The 26984-nt window shown below is 45.6% G+C and overlaps 1 protein-coding gene across 1 annotated transcript; it reads left to right on the forward strand.

Moving 5' to 3' along the window:
• The first annotated feature begins 7754 nt into the window (after positions 1 to 7754).
• LOC121581030 (axin-1-like) lies at positions 7755 to 25277 on the forward strand. Its single transcript, XM_045223633.1, is given in 14 exon segments — positions 7755 to 8215; positions 8310 to 8424; positions 8909 to 9105; positions 9247 to 9390; positions 12446 to 12589; positions 13015 to 13111; positions 15714 to 15851; positions 16008 to 16389; positions 17893 to 18014; positions 18017 to 18099; positions 19190 to 19369; positions 19970 to 20221; positions 21107 to 21268; positions 21545 to 25277. Coding segments are annotated over 14 exon segments (2580 nt in total). The 5' UTR covers positions 7755 to 7778; the 3' UTR covers positions 21672 to 25277.
• The last annotated feature ends 1707 nt before the right edge of the window (positions 25278 to 26984 follow it).

Raw genomic sequence — 26984 nt, forward strand, 5'->3', positions numbered from 1 at the left:
TTTTGAGTGAAAACATCCTTCCATCAGCAAGGGCATTGAAGATGAAACGTGTCTGGGTCTTTCAGCATGACAATGATCCCAAACACACCGCACGGGCAACGAAGGAGTGGCTTCGTAAGAAGCATTTCAAGGTCCTGGAGTGGCCTAGCCAGTCTCCAGATCTCATCCCCATAGAAAATCTTTGGAGGGAGTTGAAAGTCCGTGTTGCCCAGCGACAGCCCCAAAACATCACTGCTCTAGAGGAGATCTGCATGGAGGAATGGGCCAAAATACCAGCAACAGTGTGTGAAAACCTTGTGAAGACTTACAGAAAACGTTTGACCTGTGTCATTGCCAACAAAGGGTATATAACAAAGTATTGAGAAACTTTTGTTATTGACCAAATACTTATTTTCCACCATAATTTGCAAATAAATTCATAAAAAATCCTACAATGTGATTTTCTGGATATTTTTTTCTAATTTTGTCTGTCATAGTTGACGTGTACCTATGATGAAAATTACAGGCCTCTCTCATCTTTTTAAGTGGGAGAACTTGCACAATTGGTGGCTGACTAAATACTTTTTTCCCCCACTGTATATAGACTTTACCCAGACAGAGATATGGCTCTAATCTCAACTACAGCAGAGTTATATAGACTTTACCTAGACAGAGATATGGCTCTAGTCTGGACTACAGCAGAGTTATATAGACTTTACCTAGACAGAGATATGGCTCTAGTCTGGACTACAGCAGAGTTATGTAGACTTTACCTAGACAGAGATATGGCTCTAGTCTGGACTACAGCAGAGTTATATAGACTTTACCCAGACAGAGATATGGCTCTAGTCTGGACTACAGCAGAGTTATATAGACTTTACCCAGACTGAGATATGGCTGTAGTCTGGACTACAGCAGAGTTATATAGACTTTACCCAGACAGAGATATGGCTCTAGTCTGGACTACAGCAGAGTTATATAGACTTTACCCAGACAGAGATATGGCTCTAGTCTGGACTACAGAAGAGTTATATAGACTTTACCCAGACAGAGATATGGCTCTAATCTCGACTACAGCAGAGTTATATAGACTTTACCTAGACAGAGATATGGCTCTAGTCTGGACTACAGCAGAGTTATATAGACTTTACCTAGACAGAGATATGGCTCTAGTCTGGACTACAGCAGAGTTATATAGACTTTACCTAGACAGAGATATGGCTCTAGTCTGGACTACAGCAGAGTTATATAGACTTTACCTAGACAGAGATATGGCTCTAGTCTGGACTACAGCAGAGTTATATAGACTTTACCCAGACAGAGATATGGCTCTAGTCTGGACTACAGCAGAGTTATATAGACTTTACCTAGACAGTGATATGGCTCTAGTCTGGACTACAGCAGAGTTATATAGACTTTACCCAGACAGAGATATGGCTCTAGTCTGGACTACAGCAGAGTTATATAGACTTTACCCAGACTGAGATATGGCTCTAGTCTGGACTACAGCAGAGTTATATAGACTTTACCCAGACTGAGATATGGCTCTAGTCTGGACTACAGCAGAGTTATATAGACTTTACCCAGACAGAGATATGGCTCTAGTCTGGACTACAGCAGAGTTATATAGACTTTACCCAGACAGAGATATGGCTCTAGTCTGGACTACAGCAGAGTTATATAGACTTTACCTAGACAGAGATATGGCTCTAGTCTGGACTACAGTAGAGTTATATAGACTTTACCTAGACAGAGATATGGCTCTAGTCTGGACTACAGTAGAGTTATATAGACTTTACCCAGACAGAGATATGGCTCTAGTCTGGACTACAGTAGAGTTATATAGACTTTACCCAGACAGAGATATGGCTCTAGTCTGGACTACAGCAGAGTTATATAGACTTTACCCAGACAGAGATATGGCTCTAGTCTGGACTACAGCAGAGTTATATAGACTTTACCTAGACAGAGATATGGCTCTAGTCTGGACTACAGCAGAGTTATATAGACTTTACCCAGACAGAGATATGGCTCTAATCTGGACTACAGCAGAGTTATATAGACTTTACCTAGACAGAGATATGGCTCTAGTCTCGACTACAGCAGAGTTATATAGACTTTACACAGACAGAGATATGGCTCTAGTCTCGACTACAGCAGAGTTATATAGACTTTACCTAGACAGAGATATGGCTCTAGTCTCGACTACAGTAGAGTTATATAGACTTTACCTAGACAGAGATATGGCTCTAGTCTGGACTACAGCATAGTTATATATACTTTACCTAGACAGAGTTATGGCTCTAGTCTGGACTACAGCAGAGTTATATATACTTTACCTAGACAGAGATATGGCTCTAGTCTGGACTACAGCAGAGTTATATAGACTTTACCTAGACAGAGATATGGCTCTAGTCTGGACTACAGCAGAGTTATATAGACTTTACCCAGACTGAGATATGGCTCTAGTCTGGACTACAGCAGAGTTATATAGACTTTACCTAGACAGAGTTATGGCTCTAGTCTGGACTACAGCAGAGTTATATATACTTTACCTAGACAGAGATATGGCTCTAGTCTGGACTACAGCAGAGTTATATAGACTTTACCTAGACAGAGATATGGCTCTAGTCTGGACTACAGCAGAGTTATATAGACTTTACCCAGACAGAGATATGGCTCTAGTCTGGACTACAGCAGAGTTATATAGACTTTACCCAGACAGAGATATGGCTCTAGTCTGGACTACAGAAGAGTTATATAGACTTTACCCAGACAGAGTTATGGCTCTAATCTCGACTACAGCAGAGTTATATATACTTTACCTAGACAGAGTTATGGCTCTAGTCTGGACTACAGCAGAGTTATATATACTTTACCTAGAAAGAGATATGGCTCTAGTCTGGACTACAGCAGAGTTATATAGACTTTACCTAGACAGAGATATGGCTCTAGTCTGGACTACAGCAGAGTTATATAGACTTTACCCAGACAGAGATATGGCTCTAGTCTGGACTACAGCAGAGTTATATAGACTTTACCTAGACAGAGTTATGGCTCTAGTCTGGACTACAGCAGAGTTATATATACTTTACCTAGACAGAGATATGGCTCTAGTCTGGACTACAGCAGAGTTATATAGACTTTACCTAGACACAGATATGGCTCTAGTCTGGACTACAGCAGAGTTATATAGACTTTACCCAGACAGAGATATGGCTCTAGTCTTGACTACAGCAGAGTTATATAGAGTTTACCTAGACAGTGATATGGCTCTAGTCTGGACTACAGCAGAGTTATATAGACTTTACCTAGACAGAAACATGGCTCTAGTCTGGACTACAGCAGAGTTATATAGACTTTACCTAGACAGAGATATGGCTCTAGTCTGGACTACAGCAGAGTTATATAGACTTTACCTAGACAGAGATATGGCTCTAGTCTGAACTACTGCAGAGTTATATAGACTTTACCCAGACAGAGATATGGCTCTAGTCTCGACTACAGCAGAGTTTTGTAGACTTTACCTAGACAGAGATATGGCTCTAGTCTCGACTACAGTATAGTTATATAGACTTTACCTAGACAGAGATATGGCTCTAGTCTGGACTACAGCAGGGTTATATAGACTTTACCTAGACAGAGATATGGCTCTAGTCTGGACTACAGCAGAGTTATATAGACTTTACCTAGACAGAGATATGGCTCTAGTCTGGACTACAGCAGAGTTATATAGACTTTACCCAGACAGAGATATGGCTCTAGTCTGGACTACAGCAGAGTTATATAGAGTTTACCTAGACAGAGATATGGCTCTAGTCTGGACTACAGCAGAGTTATATAGACTTTACCTAGACAGAGATATGGCTCTAGTCTGGACTACAGCAGAGTTATATAGACTTTACCTAGACAGAGATATGGCTCTAGTCTCGACTACAGGAGAGTTATATAGACTTTACCCAGACAGAGATATGGCTCTAGTCTCGACTACAGCTGAGTTATGTAGACTTTACCTAGACAGAGATATGGCTCTAGTCTCGACTACAGCAGAGTTATATAGACTTTACCCAGACAGAGATATGGCTCTAATCTGGACTACAGCAGAGTTATATAGACTTTACCTAGACAGAGATATGGCTCTAGTCTCGACTACAGCAGAGTTATATAGATTTTACCTAGACAGAGATATGGCTCTAGTCTGGACTACAGCAGAGTTATATATACTTTACCCAGACAGAGATATGGCTCTAGTCTGGACTACAGCAGAGTTATATAGACTTTACCTAGACAGAGATATGGCTCTAGTCTGGACTACAGTAGTTGGAGTCTGTCGGTCTCTCTCCGCTGTTCTCTCCCTTCCCCAATACGAAATTCCAATCCCAATTATCTCTCCCTATCGATCTCCTTCCCCAATAGTTAAGCTACCTGCTTGACCGCCCTCTCTCTCTGTCTCTCTCTACCCCCTCTCTCTCCCTCCCTCCTCTCTCCCCCTTTCTCTCTCCTCCCTCCCCAATAGAGACACCTGTTTGAACCCCCCTCTGTCTATCTCTCTCTCTCAATTCAATTCAATGTAAGGGCTTTATTGGCATGGGAAACATATGTTAACATTGCCAAAGCAAGTGAAGTAGATAGTAAACAAAAGTGAAATAAACTCTCTTTCTCTCTCCAGGGCGGTATGGAGAGAGGACCTAGCAGCAGCCAGGTGTGGAACCCCTCCTCTGTTACCTGTATGGACAGAGCAGCGCCCCCCCTGCTGGCCTGGTGGTCCACCTGCAGGTCTGGGAATGGGAGGAACAGCACCCACTGGAGAGGAGTGGCAGATCATACAGGATACTTGGGTGTAGCTGTTTCAAGGTGAGAATGATTGACTTTTTTTGCTATAATAGGAATTTGTCAAACATAGACCTATTTGAATACATATAACTAGAATTCTATGATATTTCTATATTTTGAATACATAGGCTATAGTTAACTAGAATTCTATTCTATTTATATGTTTGAATCCATAGTCTATGGTTGATTGCACTGGAATAGTAACTATGAGTATAATGACTTGGTTTTACTATTGAGTCTCCCTCCTTCCTTTTCGGTCTCTCTCTCCCTCCCTCTCCCTCCCTTCTCTCCACAGGTCGATGCCTGACTTACTGACTACAGGCGCGTGACTGACAGCTCGGCTGTCGGCAGCATGCTCTCGCGCTGTCCTGCTGTCAGTCACTCTGGAGATGGGTTCTGCGCGAGGCGACCAGAGCAGCAACAGCAGGAAGGTAGATAGATACAGATTTCTTCGTTTATATAATGTCTGTGTTTTGGGCTGTTGTTTCTGGTTTTCTTTTGTCTATTTAATTTTAGGGATTCTCTTTATTTTATTTTTTTGAATCGAAGACAATAGGCTAATTTTGCTTTAGGTTAGTCTACCTGGCTGTTTTTTACTGAGCGCATGCTGTCATTTAGGATTTTTTTCTTATTTTTTTTGTAGCGGACGTTGGACCCTATGATCGTTCAAAGCTGCACGTTAGGCTACATCATTCTATTATTTTGCCATTCTGTTCACATTGCAAGAAAAGTATTGATTCTGATTCTGCTTATTGATCAGTCGTTTGTAATTGCTTGGTTATTTTCTTGCCATTCTATCTCATATGTAATGCAACGGGTGTCATCAATGTCGCTCTGGATAAGAGCGTCTGCTAAATGACGTAAATGTGAATGTAATGTATTCATTGTGTAGCCAAATTGATAATTTCTTAAAAGTACCTTATAGCCCTTTCCTGTACGAGGACAGACACGTTATTTTTCATGATTGAGATATAATTTGTCTTCTTAATCTTTCCTGAATAACCCAACAGTTTAACCAATATTCTGTACCATTACCCATCATGTTTTTCTTAATTGAGTCAATTCAATACCTACATAATATTTGGTTTCTTATTGTTTTTTTATTGGCAATGTTCTGAACATTCGCTCCACGGGACATTCCAACGTTCTCCTCGTTCCGGGTGTAGTGTGTCGTTCAGAACGGACGAGGCGCTGTTAAACATACACTCTGTACTAGCACACACCGACCGTCACATACTCACACACGCATTCTCTCTCTGCTTGGAGTGTATTGGAGACCACCATGGCCATTGGGGAGTTGAGAGGGCAAGACAGAAGGGTTGTTTTCTTTAACAATTGAATACTGCCAAGTTATGCCGCGTTTCACACACTACTGTTCTCGCCACTATCCCCGATGCGGTGGAAAACGGGGTGCGGGCTTTCAGATACGGTAGGTTGTATACTTTAAGCCACTAAATACGGGATGTTTTGGGGTTTAGGTAGCTAGCTAGCGCTTAGGCAAGCGGCGGGGTGAAACGTGCCTTCGCTTTCTTCTTGTGTGTTTGATCCTTGATCGAATGATTGGAACTGTTGCGCGTTGATCGATCTAACGGCTCTGGAATGTTCGTATCCCGTTCGAGAACGCTCAACTGTGTTCGCCGTCCGAGTTAGTTAGCAATCTGGCTAATGTTTACTATGTGAAGTTAGTGTAGCGGGCTACCTCAAGTGGTTTGGTGGAGGAAAGAGAAGGCAGCAGGCCCGTCTTGTGTGGTTGTGGAGTTTGTTGCCTGTTACCCTCCCCCACCGTCTTTGCAAGAGGCCAAGATGAATGGGATCCCACTTCAAAGCAATGAGAGGGAGAGGCTAGCTACCTAGCCGGAGTAGAGGGAGCGAGAGGGTAGAACTTACGTTGGCTAGTTAGTGTAGCCATCTTTGAAATGCATTGTTTAGTTGCTACCTACATAGCTAGCTACAGTACACATGTCATGAAGTAAAATGTAATGAAGTGCAAACTCATTGTTATTGTTGACCTGATGCTAGCTAACTAACAGTTATAGAGCTAATCTAGAGCTAAGTCGCTAGCTATGTTTTGTTAACCAGGCAGCTAGCTAGCTAACGTTACCGGTGATGTTATAGGAACAAAGCTAACTAGCTATTAGCTAACGTTAGTTAGCCACCGTTACCTTCTTTAACCATCACTTCTGTTTTATTAGCTATTACGGCACTACCTAGCTAGCTGGCTAACAACTAACGCTAACCAATGGTTTATAATGACCTTATTTGTTAACTAGTCTGTGTTGATCATTGCTGTTAGCCTTCATGGTGAAAGTTGAAATCACCATGGCTATGCTAGCTAGTGCCAGGTATAACCTCTGTGATTAGTTAGCTAGTTATTTGTTGTTAGCTCTTCATAACACGTTCGTTGTGATGGAGGTTCTTCAGAGTGTCTGTAGAAGAAGACCAGTGGTTCCATGTTACAGCCTATCATCAGCTCATCTTGAATCACGTGAGCACCGCTGGACATCGCTCTCTCGTTCCCTGTTCTCCTCTTTTATCCTCTTGTCTTTCTCTCACTCAGAGATAATCAGTCATCTTTCAGTTTCACCTCTCCCGTTCTCTCTCAACTCTATCCCCCTCTTTTCTCCCAGGGTCTATCTGGGATCAGTATGTGTGGGTCTAACCACGCCAACCTTAGCTCATTTCTTCACTCTATAGTTCAGCTCTCACCCCCCTCTCCTTTCTGCCAGGGAGGATCATTCCTCTCTTTCACTCATGACCCTCCTCTCTCCTCTTCTATCACAGGGAGAATCGCTCATCTTCAGCTGTTCTAGAGGTGTGGCTGTGACCGGTGCCCAACCCAGTGGTCCCCAACCAGAGACATGAGTGTGGTCCGTGACCCACAGGGGGCGTACAGGGGGGTGGGAGACCCACAAGGGGGGTACAGGGGGGTGGGGGGGGGCGACCATCTGGGGGGTCTAGGGGTGGGGATGGACCCCCACAGCCACTTCACAGAGCACGCCCCTCGGCCCCCCGTGCCTGGAGAAGAGGGGGGTGACCGTGACCCCCACCGCCTCCCCTCCAGCCATGGAGGCCGCCCCACCACCCAGTCCACCTACTACCCCCCCTCCAAAACAGACCCCTCCTTCCGTAGTAGCGAGCCCCCATCCTCGGCCACCCCCACTCCCAGGCGGCCGGACCTGGACCTAGGGTACGAGCCTGAGGGCAGCGCCTCCCCCACGCCTCCCTACCTGAAGTGGGCCGAGTCGCTCCACTCTCTCCTGGATGACCAGGAGGGCATCCAGCTGTTCAAGGGCTTCCTGAGACAGGAGGGCTGTGGGGACCAGCTTGACTTCTGGTTCGCCTGCTCCGGCTTCAGGAAGAGCAGCCAGGAGAAGAGGCCCAAGCTGGCCAAGGCCATTTACAGGTAGGGATGAGTTCTCTCTCTCTTTTCTTTCTCATCTCTCTATTCTCTCCATCTTTCTCTCTCATTATCTCTCTCTCTCTCCCCGTCTTTCCAGGAAGTATATCCAGGATAGTAACGGGATCGTGTCGAGGCAGATTAAACCAGCTACCAAGAGCTTCATCAGAGACTGTGTGGTTAGACTGCATCTGGACCCTGCCATGTTCGAGCAGGTATCAATACATCAATCAATCATTACGCCACGTTGGAACAAGTATCAATACATCAATACATCAATCAATCATTACGCCATGTTGGAACAAGTATCAATTAATCAATACATCAATCATTACGCCATGTTGGAACAGGTATCTGTTGTTTTATTAATGACCTTTCATTGACCAGGTAGATTGTTGAGAAGACATTCTTAATATCCTCCTGTCAGTGGCAGGAGACACAGGAATCTGGAAAAAATTAATTGAGCTTCATCGCAAACATATTTTCAAGAACAGTTGTGGACAAGGGGTGGATGTGTTGGTAGCTAAGCCATAACCAACAACTGCGTTTGCTGCTGGTGAAGAACCCAGCTTCCCTCTCTGGGATCAATACAGTTGTTGACTTGTTTAAATCTCACTTTTCGTTTTCTTTGTTTCTAGCCTAAATGAACGCTAATGTTTTTGGAACTTTGTACCGAACCCATGTTGTCTCTCTCCCAAGGCCCAGACAGAGATCCAGAGCACCATGGAGGAGAACACCTACCCTCTGTTCCTCAAGTCAGACCTGTACCTGGAGTACACCCAGACAGGGGAGGAGAGCCCCAAACCACCCAGCGACCACAGCTCCTCATCGGGTACTGGTCCTGGGCCACCGGGGCCTGGCTACCTGCCCACCCTCACAGAGGACGTAGAGTGGAGGTGTGTGTCTAGATAATGTGGACATTCCTCTGTCTGTATTCTGTCTGTATATTGTGTTTATTGTTGTCAGCACCATCTCACCAGGTCTAATGCCTGGTCCATGTAAATGTACTTGGTGAATAAAGGTGGGTTGTGATTCAGGTGCCGGGAGGAGGGAGAGGAGGAGGAGGAGGAAGAGGAGGGCGGGGATACGCAGGCCAGCAGGCTGACTCAGAGGTTGCTAATGGAGACTGCTCCTCACAGAGTGTCGACCAATCGGAGGGCAGGGGATAGCAGAGAGTACAGGTAGGAGACCAGAGAGAGTGTTTATGTGTCTGTGTGAAATTGATGACAGTGTTTAGTATTTGTCCGAGTGGTTGCTATGTAGTTGTCCCTGTAGAGAATCTGTGTGTCTGTGTGAAATTGATGACAGTGTTTAGTATTTGTCCGAGTGGTTGCTATGTAGTTGTCCCTGTAGAGAATCTGTGTGTCTGTGCGCGTCCCGGGCCGGGATGATACCAGTACCGCCGTGGCAAGGAAACAAAACACAAAGCGGAGGTCCCTTCTTTAGGAGAACAGCCCTGATGTTGGAAACCAACAGCATCATGCTGTCATCCAGAGCCACATTTATTTATTTTCCAAGATATAGCCACAATCATTTACATACAGAGTTTGATCTGCTTCTTGTTTTCATTTATATATTCAAAATATATATATATATTTCATTTATATATATCATTTATATATTCAAAATATATATATTTCATTTATATATAGCATTTATATATTCCAAATATTGCGATTCTGGTATCATCATAGCCCAAGTCTTGTATGTGTCTGTGTGTGATTATATATATATATATATATATGTGTACAGTGTATTCAGAAAGTATTCAGACCCCTTCACCTTTTCCACATTTTGTTACGTTACAGCCTTATTCTTAAATTGATTAAATTATTTTTTTTCCCCTCATCAATCTACACACAACACCCCATAATGACAGAGCAAAAACAGGTTTTTAGACATTTGTGCCAATGTATTAGTCATAGCCACCGAACTGCTAGTATCATTATACATCATCCTTATCACTTTACAGAAATTCTCCCCGAACCCAGAAGTAGAGATCTAAATAAAAAGTTGTGCTCTAAAGTGTCAAAAGCCTTAAAACATTTTTACTAAACGATATAAAGCCATGTTCTTCCATGAACTCTCTGTAATCCAAAATATATAATACCAATTGTATATGGTTATGGATACTCCTTCCTTTAATGAAGGCTGATTGGAGTTATACTGATTATATCACCATAATAATATAATAATATGCCATTTAGCAGACGCTTTTATCCAAAGCGACTTACAGTCATGTGCGCATACATTTTTACGTATGGTTGGTCCCGGGGATCGAACCCACTACCCTGGCGTTACAAGCGCCATGCTCTACCAATTGAGCTCCAGAGGACCACATCAAGGCCTTTTTTCAGCCTAATAGCATAGACATGGGCTAGTAACTTTTATAGTCCGTTGCCAACCACGTGATTGGTCTCCAATTGTCCAAGTAAAGAGTCCTTCTTTTGGTTTAGGTATAATAACTATTAGTCCCTGTCTCAAAGGAGATGGCATTAGCAATACCCTCTTTGTAGACCGAAAGCAATAACTCTCTAATATCAGGTCTAAAATGTCAATAGAATTCAGGAGTCAGGCCATCCGGGCCAGGACATTTAACTATAGCCATTTGTTTAATGGCTTGGTCCAACTCAGTAATATCTATATCAGAATCACAGAGTTTATATAGGCTTAACAGAGTTATTAACTGAATCAAGAAAGGAATCCAATTCGCCGTCCGATAGATGAGACCGATGCAGTGTATCGTAGAAAGAGTGTATTTCCTTATTAAATCACTTCAAGTTCATCAGCTATGTCATTAACATAAATGGATGAAATACTATTCCTTGTCTGCCTATGAGATGTAATTTGGCCTTTGAGCAGATGAAGGCACCCTGTGCCTTATCGTTGTATTCAGTGCCTTCGGAAAGTATTCAGACCCCTTCACCTTTTCCTCATTTTGTTAGGTTACATTCTGATTCTAAAATTGATTAAATATGTTTTTCCCTCATCAATCTACACACAATACCCCATAATGACAAAGCAAAAACAGGTTTTTAGACATTTGTGCTTATTTATAAAAAATTTAAATATCACATTTACATAAGTATTCAGACCATTTACTCAGTACTTTGTTGAAGCATCGTTGGCAGCGATTACAGCCTCGAGTCTTCTTTGCCATGATGCTACAAGCTTGGCACACCTGTATTTGGGGAGTTTCTCCCATTCTTCTCTGCAGATCCTCTCATGCTCTGTCAGGTTGGATGGGGTGCGTTGCTGCACAGCTATTTTCAGGTCTCTCCAGAGATGTTCGATCGGGAACAAGTCCTGGCTCTGGCTGGGCCACTCAAGGACATTCAGAGACTTGTCCCGAAGCCACTCCTGCGTTGTCTTGGCTGTGTGCTTAGGGTCGTTGTCCTGTTGGAAGGTGAACCTTTGCCCCAGTCTGAGGTCCTGAGTGCTCTGGAGCAGGGTTTCATCAAGGATCTCTCTGTACTTTGCTCCGTTCATCTTTCCCTCGATCCTAACTTCTTGATTTCATCAGACCAGAGAATGTTATTTCTCATGGTCTGAGAGTCCTTTAGGTGGCTTTTGGCAAACTCAAAGCGGGCTGTCATGTGCCATTACTGAGGAGTGGCTTCCGTCTGGCCAGTCTACCATAAAGGCCTGATTGGTGGAGTGCTGCAGAGATGGTTGTTCTCCCATCTCCACAGAGGAACTCTGGAGCTCTGTCAAACTGACCATCAGGTTCTTGGTCACCTCCCTGAACAAGGCCCTTCTCCCCAGATTGCTCAGTTTGGCCGGGCGGCCAGCTATAGGAAGAGTCTTGGTGGTTCCAAACTTCTTCCATTTTAGAATGATAAAGGCCGCTGTGTTCTTGGGGACCTTCAATGCTGCATAAATGTTTTGGTACCCTTCCCCAGATCTGTGCCTCGACACAATCCTGTCTCTGAGCTCCACGGACAATTCCTTCGACCTCATGGCTTGGTTTTTGCTCTGACAAGCACCGTCAACTGTGGGGCCTTATGTCCAATCAATTTAATTAGCAAAAATTTATAAAAACCAGTTTTTGCTTTGTCATTATGGGGTATTGTGTGTAGATTGATGAGATATTTTATTTTTTCTGTCCATTTTAGAATATTGCTGTAACGTAACAAAAATGTGGGAAAAGTCAAGGGGGTCTGAATACTTTTCGAATGCACTGTACATGTATGTGTATATATGCGTGTGTGTGTGTGTAACCATCTCTCCTCTCAGACCGTGCAGAGAGCCGGTAGTTAACCCCTACTACGTAAACATGGGTTACGCCCGCGCCCCTGCCACCAGTGCTAACGACAGCGAACAGCAGAGCATGTCCAGCGCCTCCGACGTTGACACACTCTCACTGACCGACAGCAGTGTGTGAGTACACACACTGAAACACACATGGATGACACACACACACACACACACACTGACATACACACACACACACACACACACCAACATATCCTATCTGTCTCTCACACACACACACACACACACACACACTGACATACACACACACACACACACACCAACATATCCTATCTGTCTCACACACACACACACACACACACGACATACACACACACACACACCAACATATCCTCTCTGTCTCACACACACACACACACTGACATAAACAAAAAACATATCTCTCTGTTCAACAACACTGACAAACACACACACACCAACATATCCTCTCTGTCTCACACACACACACACACACACACACACAGCCATGGACTTTTTGCACCAACACAGCGAAACCCGTTCTTCTGATAACTAACTAGTGTGTGTTGCAGGGATGCTATTCCGCCCTACCGGTATCGTAAACAGCATCGTAGAGAGATGCATGACAGTGCCAAAGCCAACGGACGTGTGCCCCTACCTCATATACCTGTAAGGACACACACTGTCGTCTCTACCTTCTTGCCCTCTGGGCTGTTGTCTGTGCCCAGTAATGTTTGTAACATGTTTTGTGCTGCTACCGTGTTGTGTTGCTACCATGTCAAATCAAATCAAATTGTATTTTGTCACATACACGTGTTTAGCAGATGTTATAGCGGGTGTAGCGAAATGCTTGTGCTTCTAGCTCTGACAGTGCAGTAATATCTAACAATTTCACAACATATACACAATACACACAAAACTAGTAGGGAATAGGATTGAAGAATATATACATATATGGACAAGCAATGACAGAGCGGCATGGACTAAGATACAGTAGAATATTATAGAATGCAGTATATACATATGAGATGAGTAGTGCAAGATATGTAAACATTATTAAAGTGACTAGTGTTCAATTTCTTAAAGTGGCCAGTGATTTCAATAGGCAGCAGCAGCCTCTAATGTGCTAGTGATGGCTATTTAACAGTCTGATGGCCTTGAGATAGAAGCTGTTTTTCATTCTCTCGGTCCCAGCTTTGATGCACCTGTACTGACCTCACCTTCTGGATGATAGCGGGGTGAACAGGCAGTGGCTCGGGTGGTTGATGATCTTTTTGGCCTTCCTGTGACATTGGGTGCTGTAAGTGTCTTGGAGGGCGGGTAGTTTGCCCCCGGTAATGCGTTCTGCAGACTGCACCACCCTCTGGAGAGCCCTGCGGTTGTGGGCGGTGCAGTTGCCGTACCAGGCAGTGATACAGCTCGACAGGATGCTCTCAATCTGTAAAAGTTTGTGAGGGTTTTAGGTGATAAGCTGAATTTCTTCAGCCTCCTGAGGTTGAAGAGGCTCTGTTGCGCCTTCTTCACCATATTGTCTGTGTGGGTGGACCATTTCAGTTTGTCAGTGATGTGTACGCCAAGGAACTTGAAGCTTTCCACCTTCTCCACTGCGGTCCCGTCGATGTGGATAGGGGGGTGCACCCACTGCTGTTTCCTGAAGTCCACGATCATCTCCTTTTGTTTTGTTGACTTTGAGTGAGAGGTTATTTTCCTGGCACCACACTCCCAGAGCACTCACCTCCTCCCTGTAGGCGGTCTCGTCATTGTTGGTAATCAAGCCTACTACTGTTGTGTCATCTGCAAACTTGATGATTGAGTTGGAGGCGTGCTTGGCCACGCAGTCATGGGTGAACAGGGAGTACAGGAGGGGGCTGAGCACGCACCCTTGTGGGGCCCCAGTGTTGAGGATCAGCGAAGTGGAGATGTTGTTTCGTACATGTTGTTGCGAAGTGGAGACGTTGTTGTCATGTGGTGTTGCTACCTTGCTGTGTTGTCTTAGGTCTCTCTCCATGTAGTGTTGTGGCGTCTCTCTTGTCGTGATGTGTGTTTTGTCCTATATTTGTATTACTTTTGGTAGGCCGTCATTGTAAATAATAATTTGTTCTTAACTGACTTGCCTAGTTAAATAAATACAAAATACCCTACCTCATATACCTGTAAGAATACACTATCAAAATACTTAATTATGAACTAAATATTTGACATACAAAATACTTTCACTGTTCTAGTAGAATGAATGTGTCCTCTATCCGGTACCGGCTGTGGTAATAACGGGAACGTGTCCTCTATCCGGTACCGGCTGTGGTAATAATGGGAACGTGTCCTCTATCCGGTACCGGCTGTGGTAATAACGGGAACGTGTCCTCTATCCGGTACCCGGCTGTGGTAATAATGGGAACGTGTCCTCTATCCGGTACCGGCTGTGGTAATAACGGGAACGTGTCCTCTATCCGGTACCGGCTGTGGTAATAATGGGAACGTGTCCTCTATCCGGTACCGGCTGTGGTAATAATGGGAACGTGTCCTCTATCCGGTGCCGGCTGTGGTAATAACGGGAACGTGTCCTCTATCCGATGCCGGCTGTGGTAATAACTGGAACGTGTCCTCTATCCGGTACCGGCTGTGGTAATAATGGGAACGTGTCCTCTATCCGGTACCGGCTGTGGTAATAATGGGAATGTGTCCTCTATCCGGGGCCGGCTGTGGTAATAACGGGAACGTGTCCTCTATCCGGGGCCGGCTGTAGTAATAACGATAGAATGAATGTGTCCTCTGTCCGGTGCCGGCTGTGGTAATAACGGGAATGTGTCCTCTGTCCGGTGCCGGCTGTGGTAATAACGATAGAATGAATGTGTCCTCTGTCCGGTGCCGGCTGTAGTAATAACGATAGAATGAATGTGTCCTCTGTCCGGTGCCGGCTGTGGTAATAACGGGAATGTGTCCTCTGTCCGGTGCCGGCTGTGGTAATAGCGATAGAATGAATGTGTCCTCTGTCCGGTGCCGGCTGTGGTAATAACGGGAACGTGTCCTCTGTCCGGTACCGGCTGTAGTAATAACGATAGAATGAATGTGTCCTCTGTCCGGTGCCGGCTGTGGTAATAACGGGAATGTGTCCTCTGTCCGGTGCCGGCTGTGGTAATAACGGTAGAATGAATGTGTCCTCTGTCCGGTGCCGGCTGTGGTAATAACGGTAGAATGAATGTGTCCTCTGTCCGGTGCCGGCTGTGGTAATCATTTATATAGATCATATCTGATAGATCTTCTGTGTGTATAGCGCACGTACCGCATGCCGAAGGACATCCACGTCGAGCCGGAGAGGTTTGCTGCTGACCTCATCAGTCGACTGGAGGGAGTTCTGAGAGAGAGAGATGCACAGGAGAGACTGGAGGAGAGACTGAAGAGAGTCAGACTGGTACGTACTGGGGGTGTGTGTGTGTGTGTGTGTGTGACGTGTCTGTGACGTGTGTGTGCTTTCATGTGTGTGTTGGACAGTAATCACCCCACACACACACACTTCCTGCTTCTCCTCTAACCCTGCCCCCTTCTTTCCTCTCCTGCTCTGTGATAGGAGGAGGAGGGCGACGACGCCGACGTCTCCATGGTGAACTCCCTCCCCTCCTACGGCAACAAGCCCCTGCCCCCCTCCACCCCGTCCCTCCACCCCCACTACGGGTCCCGTTATTCAGAGACCTCGTACAATGGCGTTCTGGCGCTACAGGACGCGCACGAGGAGAACCCGGAGTCCATCTTGGACGAGCACGTCCAGAGAGTGATGAAGACGCCGGGGTGCCAGTCACCAGGCACCGGGAGACACTCACCCAAGACCCGCTCCCCCGACGGAGGGGTAGGGGTGTACCCTCCGCCCCACTCTGGGAGAACCCAGGGGCCTCCGGGGACCAAAGGTCACAAGCCAGGAGCCAAAGGAGGGGACCCGGCGGGGATGGGAGCAGGTATGTTGTCTTTATTTATCCAGGTTAGTCTCCATGATAAACCTCTTCTAGTGTTGTCTTTATCTATCCAGGTTAGTCTCCATGATAAACCTCTTCTAGTGTTGTCTTTATTTATCCAGGTTAGTCTCCATGATAAACCTCTTCTAGTGTTGTCTCTATTTATCCAGGTTAGTCTCCATGATAGACCTCTTCTAGTGTTGTCTTTATTTATCCAGGTTAGTCTCCATGATAAACCTCTTCTAGTGTTGTCTTTATTTATCCAGGTTAGTCTCCATGATAAACCTCTTCTAGTGTTGTCTTTATTTATCCAGGTTAGTCTCCATGATAAACCTCTTCTAGTGTTGACTTTATTTATCCAGGTTAGTCTCCATGATAAACCTCTTCTAGTGTTGTCTTTATTTATCCAGGTTAGTCTCCATGATAAACCTCTTCTAGTGTTGTCTCTATTTATCCAGGTTAGTCTCCATGATAAACCTCTTCTAGTGTTGTCTTTATTTATCCAGGTTAGTCTCCATGATAAACCTCTTCTTGTGTTGTCTTTATTTATCCAGGTTAGTCTCCATGATAAACCTCTTCTAGTGTTGTCTTTATTTATCCAGGTTAGTCTCCATGATAAACCTCTTCTAGTGTTGTCTTTATCTATCCAGGTTAGTCTCCATGATAAACCTCTTCTAGTGTTGTCTTTATCTATCCAGGTTAGTCTCCATGATAAACCTCTTCTAGTGTTGTCTCTATCTATCCAGGTTAGTCTCCATGATAAACCTCTTCTAGTGTTGTCTTTATCTATCCAGGTTAGTCTCCATGATAAACCTCTTCTAGTGTTGTCTTTATTTATCCAGGTTAGTCTCCATGATAAACCTCTTCTAGTGTTGTCTCTATTTATCCAGGTTAGTCTCCATGATAGACCTCTTCTAGTGTTGATGTTGTATAATCAATGTGATGGTGTGTATTCAACCAACAGAACACAGAGCATCTCGAGGTAGGAGTGCTCTTCATATAATCATGTTCTTTATGATCCTAGATCAGCGCTCCTACCTCCATGCTTTATGAGTACGGGCCCAGGTATAGAGGTGAAATATCAAAGGCCACAGCTACCTCCATGCTAAGTAAGAGGCGAAATATCAAAGCCCAGCTACCTCCATGCTTTATGAGTACGGGCCCAGGTATAGAGGTGAAATATCAAAGACCACAGCTACCTCCATGCTTTATGAGTACGGGCCCAGGTATAGAGGTGAAATATCAAAGACCACAGCTACCTCCATGCTTTATGAGTACGGGCCCAGGTATAGAGGTGAAATATCAAAGACCACAGCTACCTCCATGCTTTATGAGTATCTCTTTTTGAAAGTGTCCGTAAAGGCTGTACCATCACAAGCATGGTTACCACCATCTTTGTTAGGTTAGGAGGTAGAGTTATACTTAGTTAGTTATAGTTATTTATAGTTAGTTAGTTATAGTTAGTTATAGTTATAGTTAGCTAGTTATATGTCTCTGTTCCCTCAGGTGTGTACCACCACAAGCATGGATACCACCACCCCCAGGGGGCACCAAGCCCAACGAACCCCAGATGGATGAGGTGGTGCTGGGTGGAGGCGGAGGCTCCAGGACCCAGGGGAGCGTCCTGTGGAACGGGGAGGCCCACCACTACGCTACCGGGAAGGGACGCAACTACGCGGACGGGGCTGGGACCATGGACGCCTTGGGCTATAGGTTAGTACCAGGGGGGAGGGGTGTTATCAGGTTAGTACCAGGGGGGAGGGGTGTTATCAGGTTAGTACCAGGGGGGAGGGGTGTTATCAGGTTAGTACCAGGGGGAGGGGTGTTATCAGGTTAGTACCGGGGGGGGGGAGGGGGTTATCAGGTTAGTACCGGGGGAGGGGGGTTATCAGGTTAGTACCAGGGGGGTGTTATCAGGTTAGTACCAGGGGGGAGGGGGGTTATCAGGTTAGTACCAGGGGGGAGGGGGTTATCAGGTTAGTACCAGGGGGAGGGGTGTTATCAGGTTAGTACCAGGGGGGGAGGGGGGTTATCAGGTTAGTACCAGGGGGAGGGGGTTATCAGGTTAGTACCAGGGGGAGGGGGTTATCAGGTTAGTACCAGGGGGAGGGGGTTATCAGGTTAGTACCAGGGGGAGGGGGTTATCAGGTTAGTACCAGGGGGAGGGGGTTATCAGGTTAGTACCAGGGGGGAGGGGGTTATCAGGTTAGTACCAGGGGGAGGGGGCTATCAGGTTAGTATCAGGGGGAGGGGTGTTATCAGGTTAGTACCAGGGGGAGGGGGGTTATCAGGTTAGTACCAGGGGGGGAGGGGTGTTATCAGGTTAGTACCAGGGGTGGAGGGGTGTTATCAGGTTAGTACCAGGGGGGAGGGGGGTTATGTGTTATCAGTGCTGTAGTACTCCAGGACAGGACTCCAACTAGACTCGGACTCCAGTCACGATTTTTCATGACCAGTACAGACTTGACTTATAAAAAGTCTCTGACTTACATATTAATTCTACATCCCACTACAAGATCCAATGTTAGATAGCGTCTGTATTGGTTTAGACTAGCTAGCCTTACTAATGTGGAACACAGTCAACTAGCTTGCTTTCTAAGATACCATATTCACTTTGAAAGGTAATTGGAGAGCATTCTTTCGCACTTACAAGGGACTTGGGACCAGACTTGGATGTTTAGTGACTTGAGCACATCTGTCTTACCATCCTGACCCGTGTCTCTCTTCATCCTGACCCGTGTGTCTCTTCATCCTGACCCGTGTGTCTCTTCATCCTGACCTGTGTGTGTTCCCTGTACCCCAGCAGTAAGGGCAGCACCCTATCGAAGCGCGGCTCTAAGAAGGGGGCGGAGCCGGCAGGTAAAGGTGATGAGGGGCGTGTCCAGGAGGCCCAGGTACCGCTGGAGGACCTGGAGAGAAACCACAAGATACTGCAGTGGATGATGGAGGGGGAGGCACTACGACACAAGAAGAACACACACGGGTAACACACACACACAAAAAACAAAGTAAAAAACACACACGGGTAACACACACACACACGGGTAGGACGCACTCTCTCAATCCCTCACTCACTCCAATGTTAACTAACCTTCTCTCTCTCTCCCCTCCTCTCTTGCTCTCTCCTCCTCTCTCTCTCTCCTCCTCTCTCTCCCCTTCTCACTCTCTCCCCTCCACTCTCTCCCTCCTCTCTCTCTCTCTCCCCTCCTCTCTCTCTCTCTCCTCCTCTCTCTCTCTCCTCCTCTCTCTCTCTCCCCTCTCTCTCCCCTCCTCTTTTTCTCTCTCCCCTCCTCTCTTTCTCTCTCCCCTCCTCTCTTGCTCTCTCCTCCTCTCTCTCTCCCCTTCTCACTCTCTCTCCTCCTCTCTCCCCTCCTCTCTCGCTCTCTCCTCCTCTCTCTCCCCTCTCCTCTCTCTCTCCCCTCTCCTCTCTTTCTCTCTCTCCCCTCCTCTCTTTCTCTCTCTCCCCTCCTCTCTTGCTCTCTCCTCCTCTCTCCCCTTCTCTCTCTCTCTCCCCTCCACTCTCTCTCCCTCCCCTCCTCTCTCTTTCTCTCTCTCCCCTCCTCTCTCTCGCTCTCCCCTCTAGGAGTACTACAGGCTCCAGGAAGACCCAGGGGAGTGTGGAGGTGTCGAGGCCCAGCTCGGTGGAGCGTCCTGGGGCAGTGCACCCCTGGGTGAGCGCCCAGCTGCGGAACAACGTGCAGCCCTCCCACCCCTTCATCCAGGACCCCACCATGCCCCCCAACCCCGCACCCAACCCCCTCACCCAACTAGAGGAGGCCCGGAGGAGACTGGAGGAGGAGAGGAGGAGGTCCGCCCTGCTGCAGGCTAAGCAGAGGTGAGAGGAGGAAGGGTTAAGGTTGGAACTAGGGGTTAGTGTTGAGATTAGGATCAGGGGTTAAGGTTGGAACTAGGGGTTAGTGTTGAGATTAGGATCAGGGGTTAAGGTTGGAACTAGGGGTTAGTGTTGAGATTAGGATCAGGGGTTAAGGTTGGAACTAGGGGTTAGTGTTGAGATTAGGATCAGGGGTTAAGGTTGGAACTAGGGGTTAGTGTTGAGATTAGGATCAGGGGTTTTAGCAGGAGGCTGGAGAGGAGGAGGGGTTAAGGTTGTGATTAAGATTGCAAGTGATTTAACAAATCCTCACTATCAGTATCTGCAATTTGGCAGTACGCCCAGACTCTTGTTTTGAGAACGAAAGATATCTCAGTTTCAAGGTCTCAGTTTAGGGAGAAGAAGCCTTGTGAGGTATTGGTCTGTCACATGCATGACCCGGTATTGGTCGGTCACATTAATGAAGCAAACGTTAATGATGAATTACTTATGAATGATGAATAAGCTAAATCATGCAAATATAACTTGTCTGTATATAAGAGAACTAACGGGACTGCCCCGGTGGAGCTCCTGATCGACATGTGTCCTTGGTGCATTGAGTTGGTAGGAACCTCTCCAGCACGCTGATAATAAAGAATGATTCATTTACATTTTTACATTTTAGTCATTTAGCAGACGCTCTTATCCAGAGCGACTTACAGTTAGTGAGTGCATACATTTTTCATAAGCTTGACTTCGAGTGTCCCTGTGTAGAATATCCACGACAAGATGTAAGGTTATTGGTAGAGGAGGGAGACTCCAATACGCTGATGGATCAGTCAGTCTGACAGACATAGACTCTGTGTGTCACCGTGTACTGTCTCTGCCTCCGTCTCTCCTCCCCTCCAGGCAGAAGTCTTTAAGCAGTAAGAAGCAGGTGTCACAGTGTGACAACGTAACCGTGGCGTACTACTTCTGTGGCGAGCCCATCCCCTACCGCACCACGGTCAAAGGTTGCGTGGTGACCCTGGGACAGTTCAAAGAGCTACTCACCAAGAAGGGCTTCTACAGGTGAGAGGTCGTCATCACGGAGATCAAGCTCTGGAGACCATGGCTGAGTCCCAAATGGCACCCTGTTCCCTACATAGTGCACTAATGTTGATCAGAGCCCTATGGGCCCTATAAAGGAACAGGGTGAATACCTGTGGACAATGAAGTCCTGTTTGATTCTACTCTCTTCTAACCCTGCTCTCTCTGTCTTCTGTCCTTACTTGCTCTGTGTGTTGATTCATTGTGTGTGTGTGTGTGTATGTGTGTGTTGATTCATTGTGTGTGTGTGTCCTCTAGGTTCTACTTTAAGAAGGTGAGTGATGAGTTTGACTGTGGCGTGGTGTTTGAGGAGGTCAGAGAGGACGACGCCATCTTGCCCATCTTTGAGGAGAAGATCATCGGCAAGGTAGAGAAGGTGGACTGAACCAGGAAACAGGAAATGGAGCCAGTAGGAAGTGGAGGAGGAACGATGACGCGGAGGAAGAGGAGGTGGAGAGAGAGAGGGCTTTTGGAAGAGGAGGGAGGGAGGGAATGTAAAGGAGGGTAGGAAAGGATGAGGGATGGGATGGTCAACAGAATGTCACTGCCTGGATCAAGCGTAGAGGAACACACGTTTGGAAAGGAGGATGAGACAGTGGGATGAACAGGGTGAAAAAGACGATTCCTAAACAGTCTTCCACTCCTGCTCTGGGGGAGTTGTTGTTCTCCTTCCAGAACCAGCTGCTGCTAAGTTGCTATGGAGACATCATGGTGCTGGGAACAACAGAGGTTGACGGCCGAGTTCCATTCCGGAATCTCACTCCCTTCCCTTCAGTCCCTAGGCTCGTCGCTGAGGGGGCAGAGGGGCTGTATGCGTCCCAAATAGCACCCTATACCCCAGTGATCATCAACTAGATTCGGGCCACGGGCTGATTTTTATTCTTGAGCGAATGGTCAGGTGGCCCGAGTAGATAACTACAAATAATTTGTGGACTGCAAATTGACCACAAGAAGCACAAACATATATAATATTTGACTAAAACATAATCATTTCAAACTTCTGGAAATCTGATATCCAAAATTCGAATCACTTGGAGCTGAAAGCTGGTGTTTTTACAAGCTTTTATATTCCAATGAAGCCCTTTGGGCCCTGGTCAAAAGTAGTGCCCTAATATAGGGAATAGGGTGCAGCAATGAGGTGATGTTTTCATAACGGAGCAGAGCCTTCATCTCCTCGACATGTGGACATCATAATGACATCATAAAGAACCTTCATGCTCCGTCCTCTGATGATGTCACCTAGCGATGTCAAAGCATTCTGTTCACCCAAACAAACAAACAAACAAACATGTTCTATAAATCTCCTTTACTAAAGCTGTATATTTTTGATACAACGCTATGCCTACGGACAAAAGGAACAACAGTCTTTTTACCTGTAGACATTTATTAGTATATTTCTGGGTGGGTGTAATGTACAGGGACTAGTAGGTTTTAACACATGTACAGACTAGGGCGGCATCCCAAATGGAATCCTGTTCCCTCTATAGTGCACTGCTTTTGATCAGAGCCCATAGGGTAGCAGTGCGCTCTAGGAAATAGGATGCCGTTTGGGATGCGGCCTGTGTGTTTCTAAACGATCAAAGCTCGGTTGTGTCCCAAAATTACACCCTATTCCCCAGGTAGTGCACTATTTCATTTAGTGCACTACGTGGGGGTTAGGTTGTGGTTTGGGACTCAATCCCTTGTGTTTTACATATGTAAAGGTTTTATATTTTAAAGCTAGCTGGCTGTGAGTCCTGTCAGGGCCGCCATTTTTGTTTTCAGTCACTCCATGCTTCTTCTCCAGGAGCCGCGTCATGTCTGTTATCCCATTCAACTGCCTCCTGGCTGTGTGTCCCAAAGGCCACCCAGTGCCGCAGCATGCCATTTGGGACACATCCTCTGACTTCTGTCCAAACCGATCCCCTTACACCCTAGGTTGATCCCTATCCCCTACACCCTAGGTTGAACCCTATCCCCCTACACCCTAGGTTGATCCCTATCCCCTACACCCTAGGTTGAACCCTATCCCCTACACCCTAGGTTGAACCCTATCCCCTACACCCTAGGTTGAACCCTATCCCCCTACACCCTAGGTTGAACCCTATCCCCTACACCCTAGGTTGAACCCTATCCCCTACACCCTAGGTTGAACCCTATCCCCTACACCCTAGGTTGAACCCTATCCCCTACACCCTAGGTTGAACCCTATCCCCTACACCCTAGGTTGAACCCTAACCCTTACACCCTAGGTTGGGAGTAGGGGCTCTGGGTTGGTTTGGAATTCAGAAAACTGTCTTGTCGATCGTGAATGTACTGCAACTCTCCCTAACTTCTCCTCAGTCCCAGGGCCGGGCCTGTATCTGTTTCAGATCAAAAGCTGCCCCATAGCACAGCACAGATCTAGGAGCAGCTTGCCCTAATCCAGGTTGTGTCTCAAATGACACCCTGTTCCCTATCTAGTGCACTACTTTTGACCAGTGTTCATAGGGCTGTGGTATGAAGTAGTGCACTAGATGGGGTATATGGTGCCATTTGGGATGCAACCCCCCACACTCTCAGGAGAGGAAAATGGTGGAACTGTCTTAGCATCCGTTTTTACTCCCAAGCCCTGTCAAGGTTCCTGGACTGTATGTTCTATGTAGTACGTTGTATTTCTACAATGAACTGATCTACGGTGCGTTGATCTATGTAAACAGCCAAAGAACATCATAACCTGTCTGTGTCCGTACACTGTCTGTGTCTCTGTCCGTACAGTTAGCCCCGTCGTGAAATATCTTGTTTTATTGTGTATCTGTCTGCATGGCAGAAATTAACATGGTTATCCCTATTGCCCCCAATAGTCCAGTCTATAATGTGGAGTTAAATGTATTGGGTTTTAAATCACCTTCTGGGGAAACAGTGCCTACAGGTGACTTGTACTCCGATCTGGTCAAAGAGGGTAAAATACACAATAGGAATACTTCATCCCCAAATCCAAGATGGCGGCCCACTATAAATCCAAGATGGTGGCCCACTATAAATCCAAGATGGTGGCCCACTATATCTCCCCCCTCTGAACTATAACATTTTAGATGAAAATAAATGTGTTTATACAATAATATCTGTCCAATAATCTCCAAGCATGTTCTTATTTTATATTGAATGTCTTTTACGATTATACATGATTTTAGTTTGTTTTATTTGTAGTAAACTACATTGCCCCCTTTGAATGGTATTTAATGCTATGTTATTGGAAGTATTGGGGGATGTCCCGAATGGTACACTATTCCCTATATAGCACACTACTGGCCTCTGGTCGAAAGCAGTGCACTATATAGGGAATAGGGTGCCATTTGAGACATTTCCTTGTAATTCTCATAAATGAATGGGAAAGCTGTAAGGGTCCTTTTTTATAACGGTCATTATTATTGTCATTTAATTTAACTAAGTCCTTACAGGGTCACTACAGAGTATGTGGGCTGATCTAGGATCGGTTTTAACCTTCTTTTTTTTTTTGATCGCAATGAATAACATTACATGGACGGGGATCCTAGATCCAGCCAATCTACAATGAGAAGCTTTCTGAATACAGGCCCAGACACCGCAGTCGTGGTGGTGTGAAAACAGTGCCTTTTTAATACCAGCGTAACTTTAGATCACCGATTGTCATAGAACCTGTCAGTACATGTATTAGCCTGTAGGTGGTGCTGTTTTTAAATTACTGTCGTTTTGTTTGTTATTTTCAACCAACATTACATCATTTTTGTTTATTATTTTCAACCAACATTACATCATTTTGTTTATTATTTTCAACCAACATTACGCCGTGTCGGTCTGGACAAGCCTACTCTTCACTATGTAAATATGTACATTGCCATATTTCCTATGTTTCAGTCCTCACCCGTTGACAGACAGCCGGTCTCTGAGGTTTATTGACTACAGACTACACAGAGACTGCAGAGCGCTGGATTCACTTGTACATTTCTTTTTAAAAAGGTACTTCGTTAATAAATACATTGAATAAATACGACCCCTGTCCTTGTTGATGGAGTAGTAGAGACACCGTTATGTTGATGAGACACCGTTATGTTGATGAGACACCGGTATGTTGATGAGACACCGTTATGTTGATGAGACACCGTTATGTTGATGAGACACCGTTATGTTGATGAGACACCGTTATGTTGATGAGTGACACCGTTATGTTGATGAGACACCGTTATGTTGATGAGACACCGGTATGTTGATGAGAGACACCGTTATGTTGATGAGACACCGTTATGTTGATGAGACACCGTTATGAAGATGAGACACCGTTATGAAGATGAGACACCGTTATGTTGATGAGACACCGTTATGAAGATGAGACACCGTTATGTTGATGAGACACCGTTATGTTGATGAGACACCGGTATGTTGATGAGAGACACCGTTATGTTGATGAGACACCGTTATGAAGATGAGACACCGTTATGAAGATGAGACACCGTTATGAAGATGAGACACCGTTATGTTGATGAGACACCGTTATGAAGATGAGAAACTGTTATGTTGATGAGACACTGTTATGTTGATGAGACACCGTTATGTTGATGAGACACTGGTATGTTGATGAGAGACACCGTTATGTTGATGAGAGACACCGTTATGTTGATGAGAGACACTGTTATGTTGATGAGAGACACCGTTATGTTGATGAGACACCGTTACGTTGATGAGCGCCACCGTTATGTTGAGAGACACGGTTATGTTGATGAGCGCCACCGTTATGTTGATGAGAGACACCGTTATGTTGATGAGAGACACCGTTATGTTGATGAGAGACACCGTTATGTTGATGAGAGACACTTATGTTAATGAGCGACACCGTTATGTTGATGAGAGACACCGTTCTGTTGATGAGAGACACTGTTATGTTGATGAGCGCCACGGTTATGTTGATGAGACACCGTTCTGTTGATGAGAGACACTGTTATGTTGAGAGACACCGTTATGTTGATGAGACACCGTTCTGTTGATGAGAGACACTGTTATGTTGATGAGCGCCACGGTTATGTTGATGAGCGCCAATGTTATGTTGATGAGAGACACTTATGTTGATGAGAGACACCATTATGTTGATGAGAGACACTGTTATGTTGATGAGCGCCACGGTTATGTTGATGAGCGCCAATGTTATGTTGATGAGCGCCACCGTTATGTGGATGAGCGCCACCGTTATGTGGATGAGCGCCACCGTTCTGTTGATGAGCGCCACCGTTATGTTGATGAGACACCGTTATGTTGATGAGCGCCACCGTTATGTTGATGAGCGCCAGATGAGAGCCATCACTATGTTGACGAGGGCCATCAATATGTTGACGAGGGCCATCACTATGTTGATGAGAGACATTATGTTGATGAGCCATCAGGATCTATATGATAAGGATCCATTGATGCTCTAGAAAACCTAAATGTTGATGACTGCTTCTGTGAAGTCAGTTCTACCAATCTATACATTGAGTCCGCTAAAGGTACCAATCTATACATGGAGTCCGCTAAAGGTACCAATCTATACATTGAGTCTGCAGAAGGTACCAATCTTGGCTAATTGTTTATTTTACAAAACCTACATCTAGGGCCCTATTCCCTTGAACATGCTTTTATGTCCAATACTTAATCTGTGTCTGGGAAACTGGCCCCTAATGTATGCAGGCAATCATGCTGACTATTTACACCCTCCAGTTTAGTGCACCGT

This window comes from Coregonus clupeaformis, chromosome 1, assembly GCF_020615455.1.
Source record: "Coregonus clupeaformis isolate EN_2021a chromosome 1, ASM2061545v1, whole genome shotgun sequence".
Taxonomy (NCBI): Eukaryota; Metazoa; Chordata; class Actinopteri; order Salmoniformes; family Salmonidae; genus Coregonus; species Coregonus clupeaformis.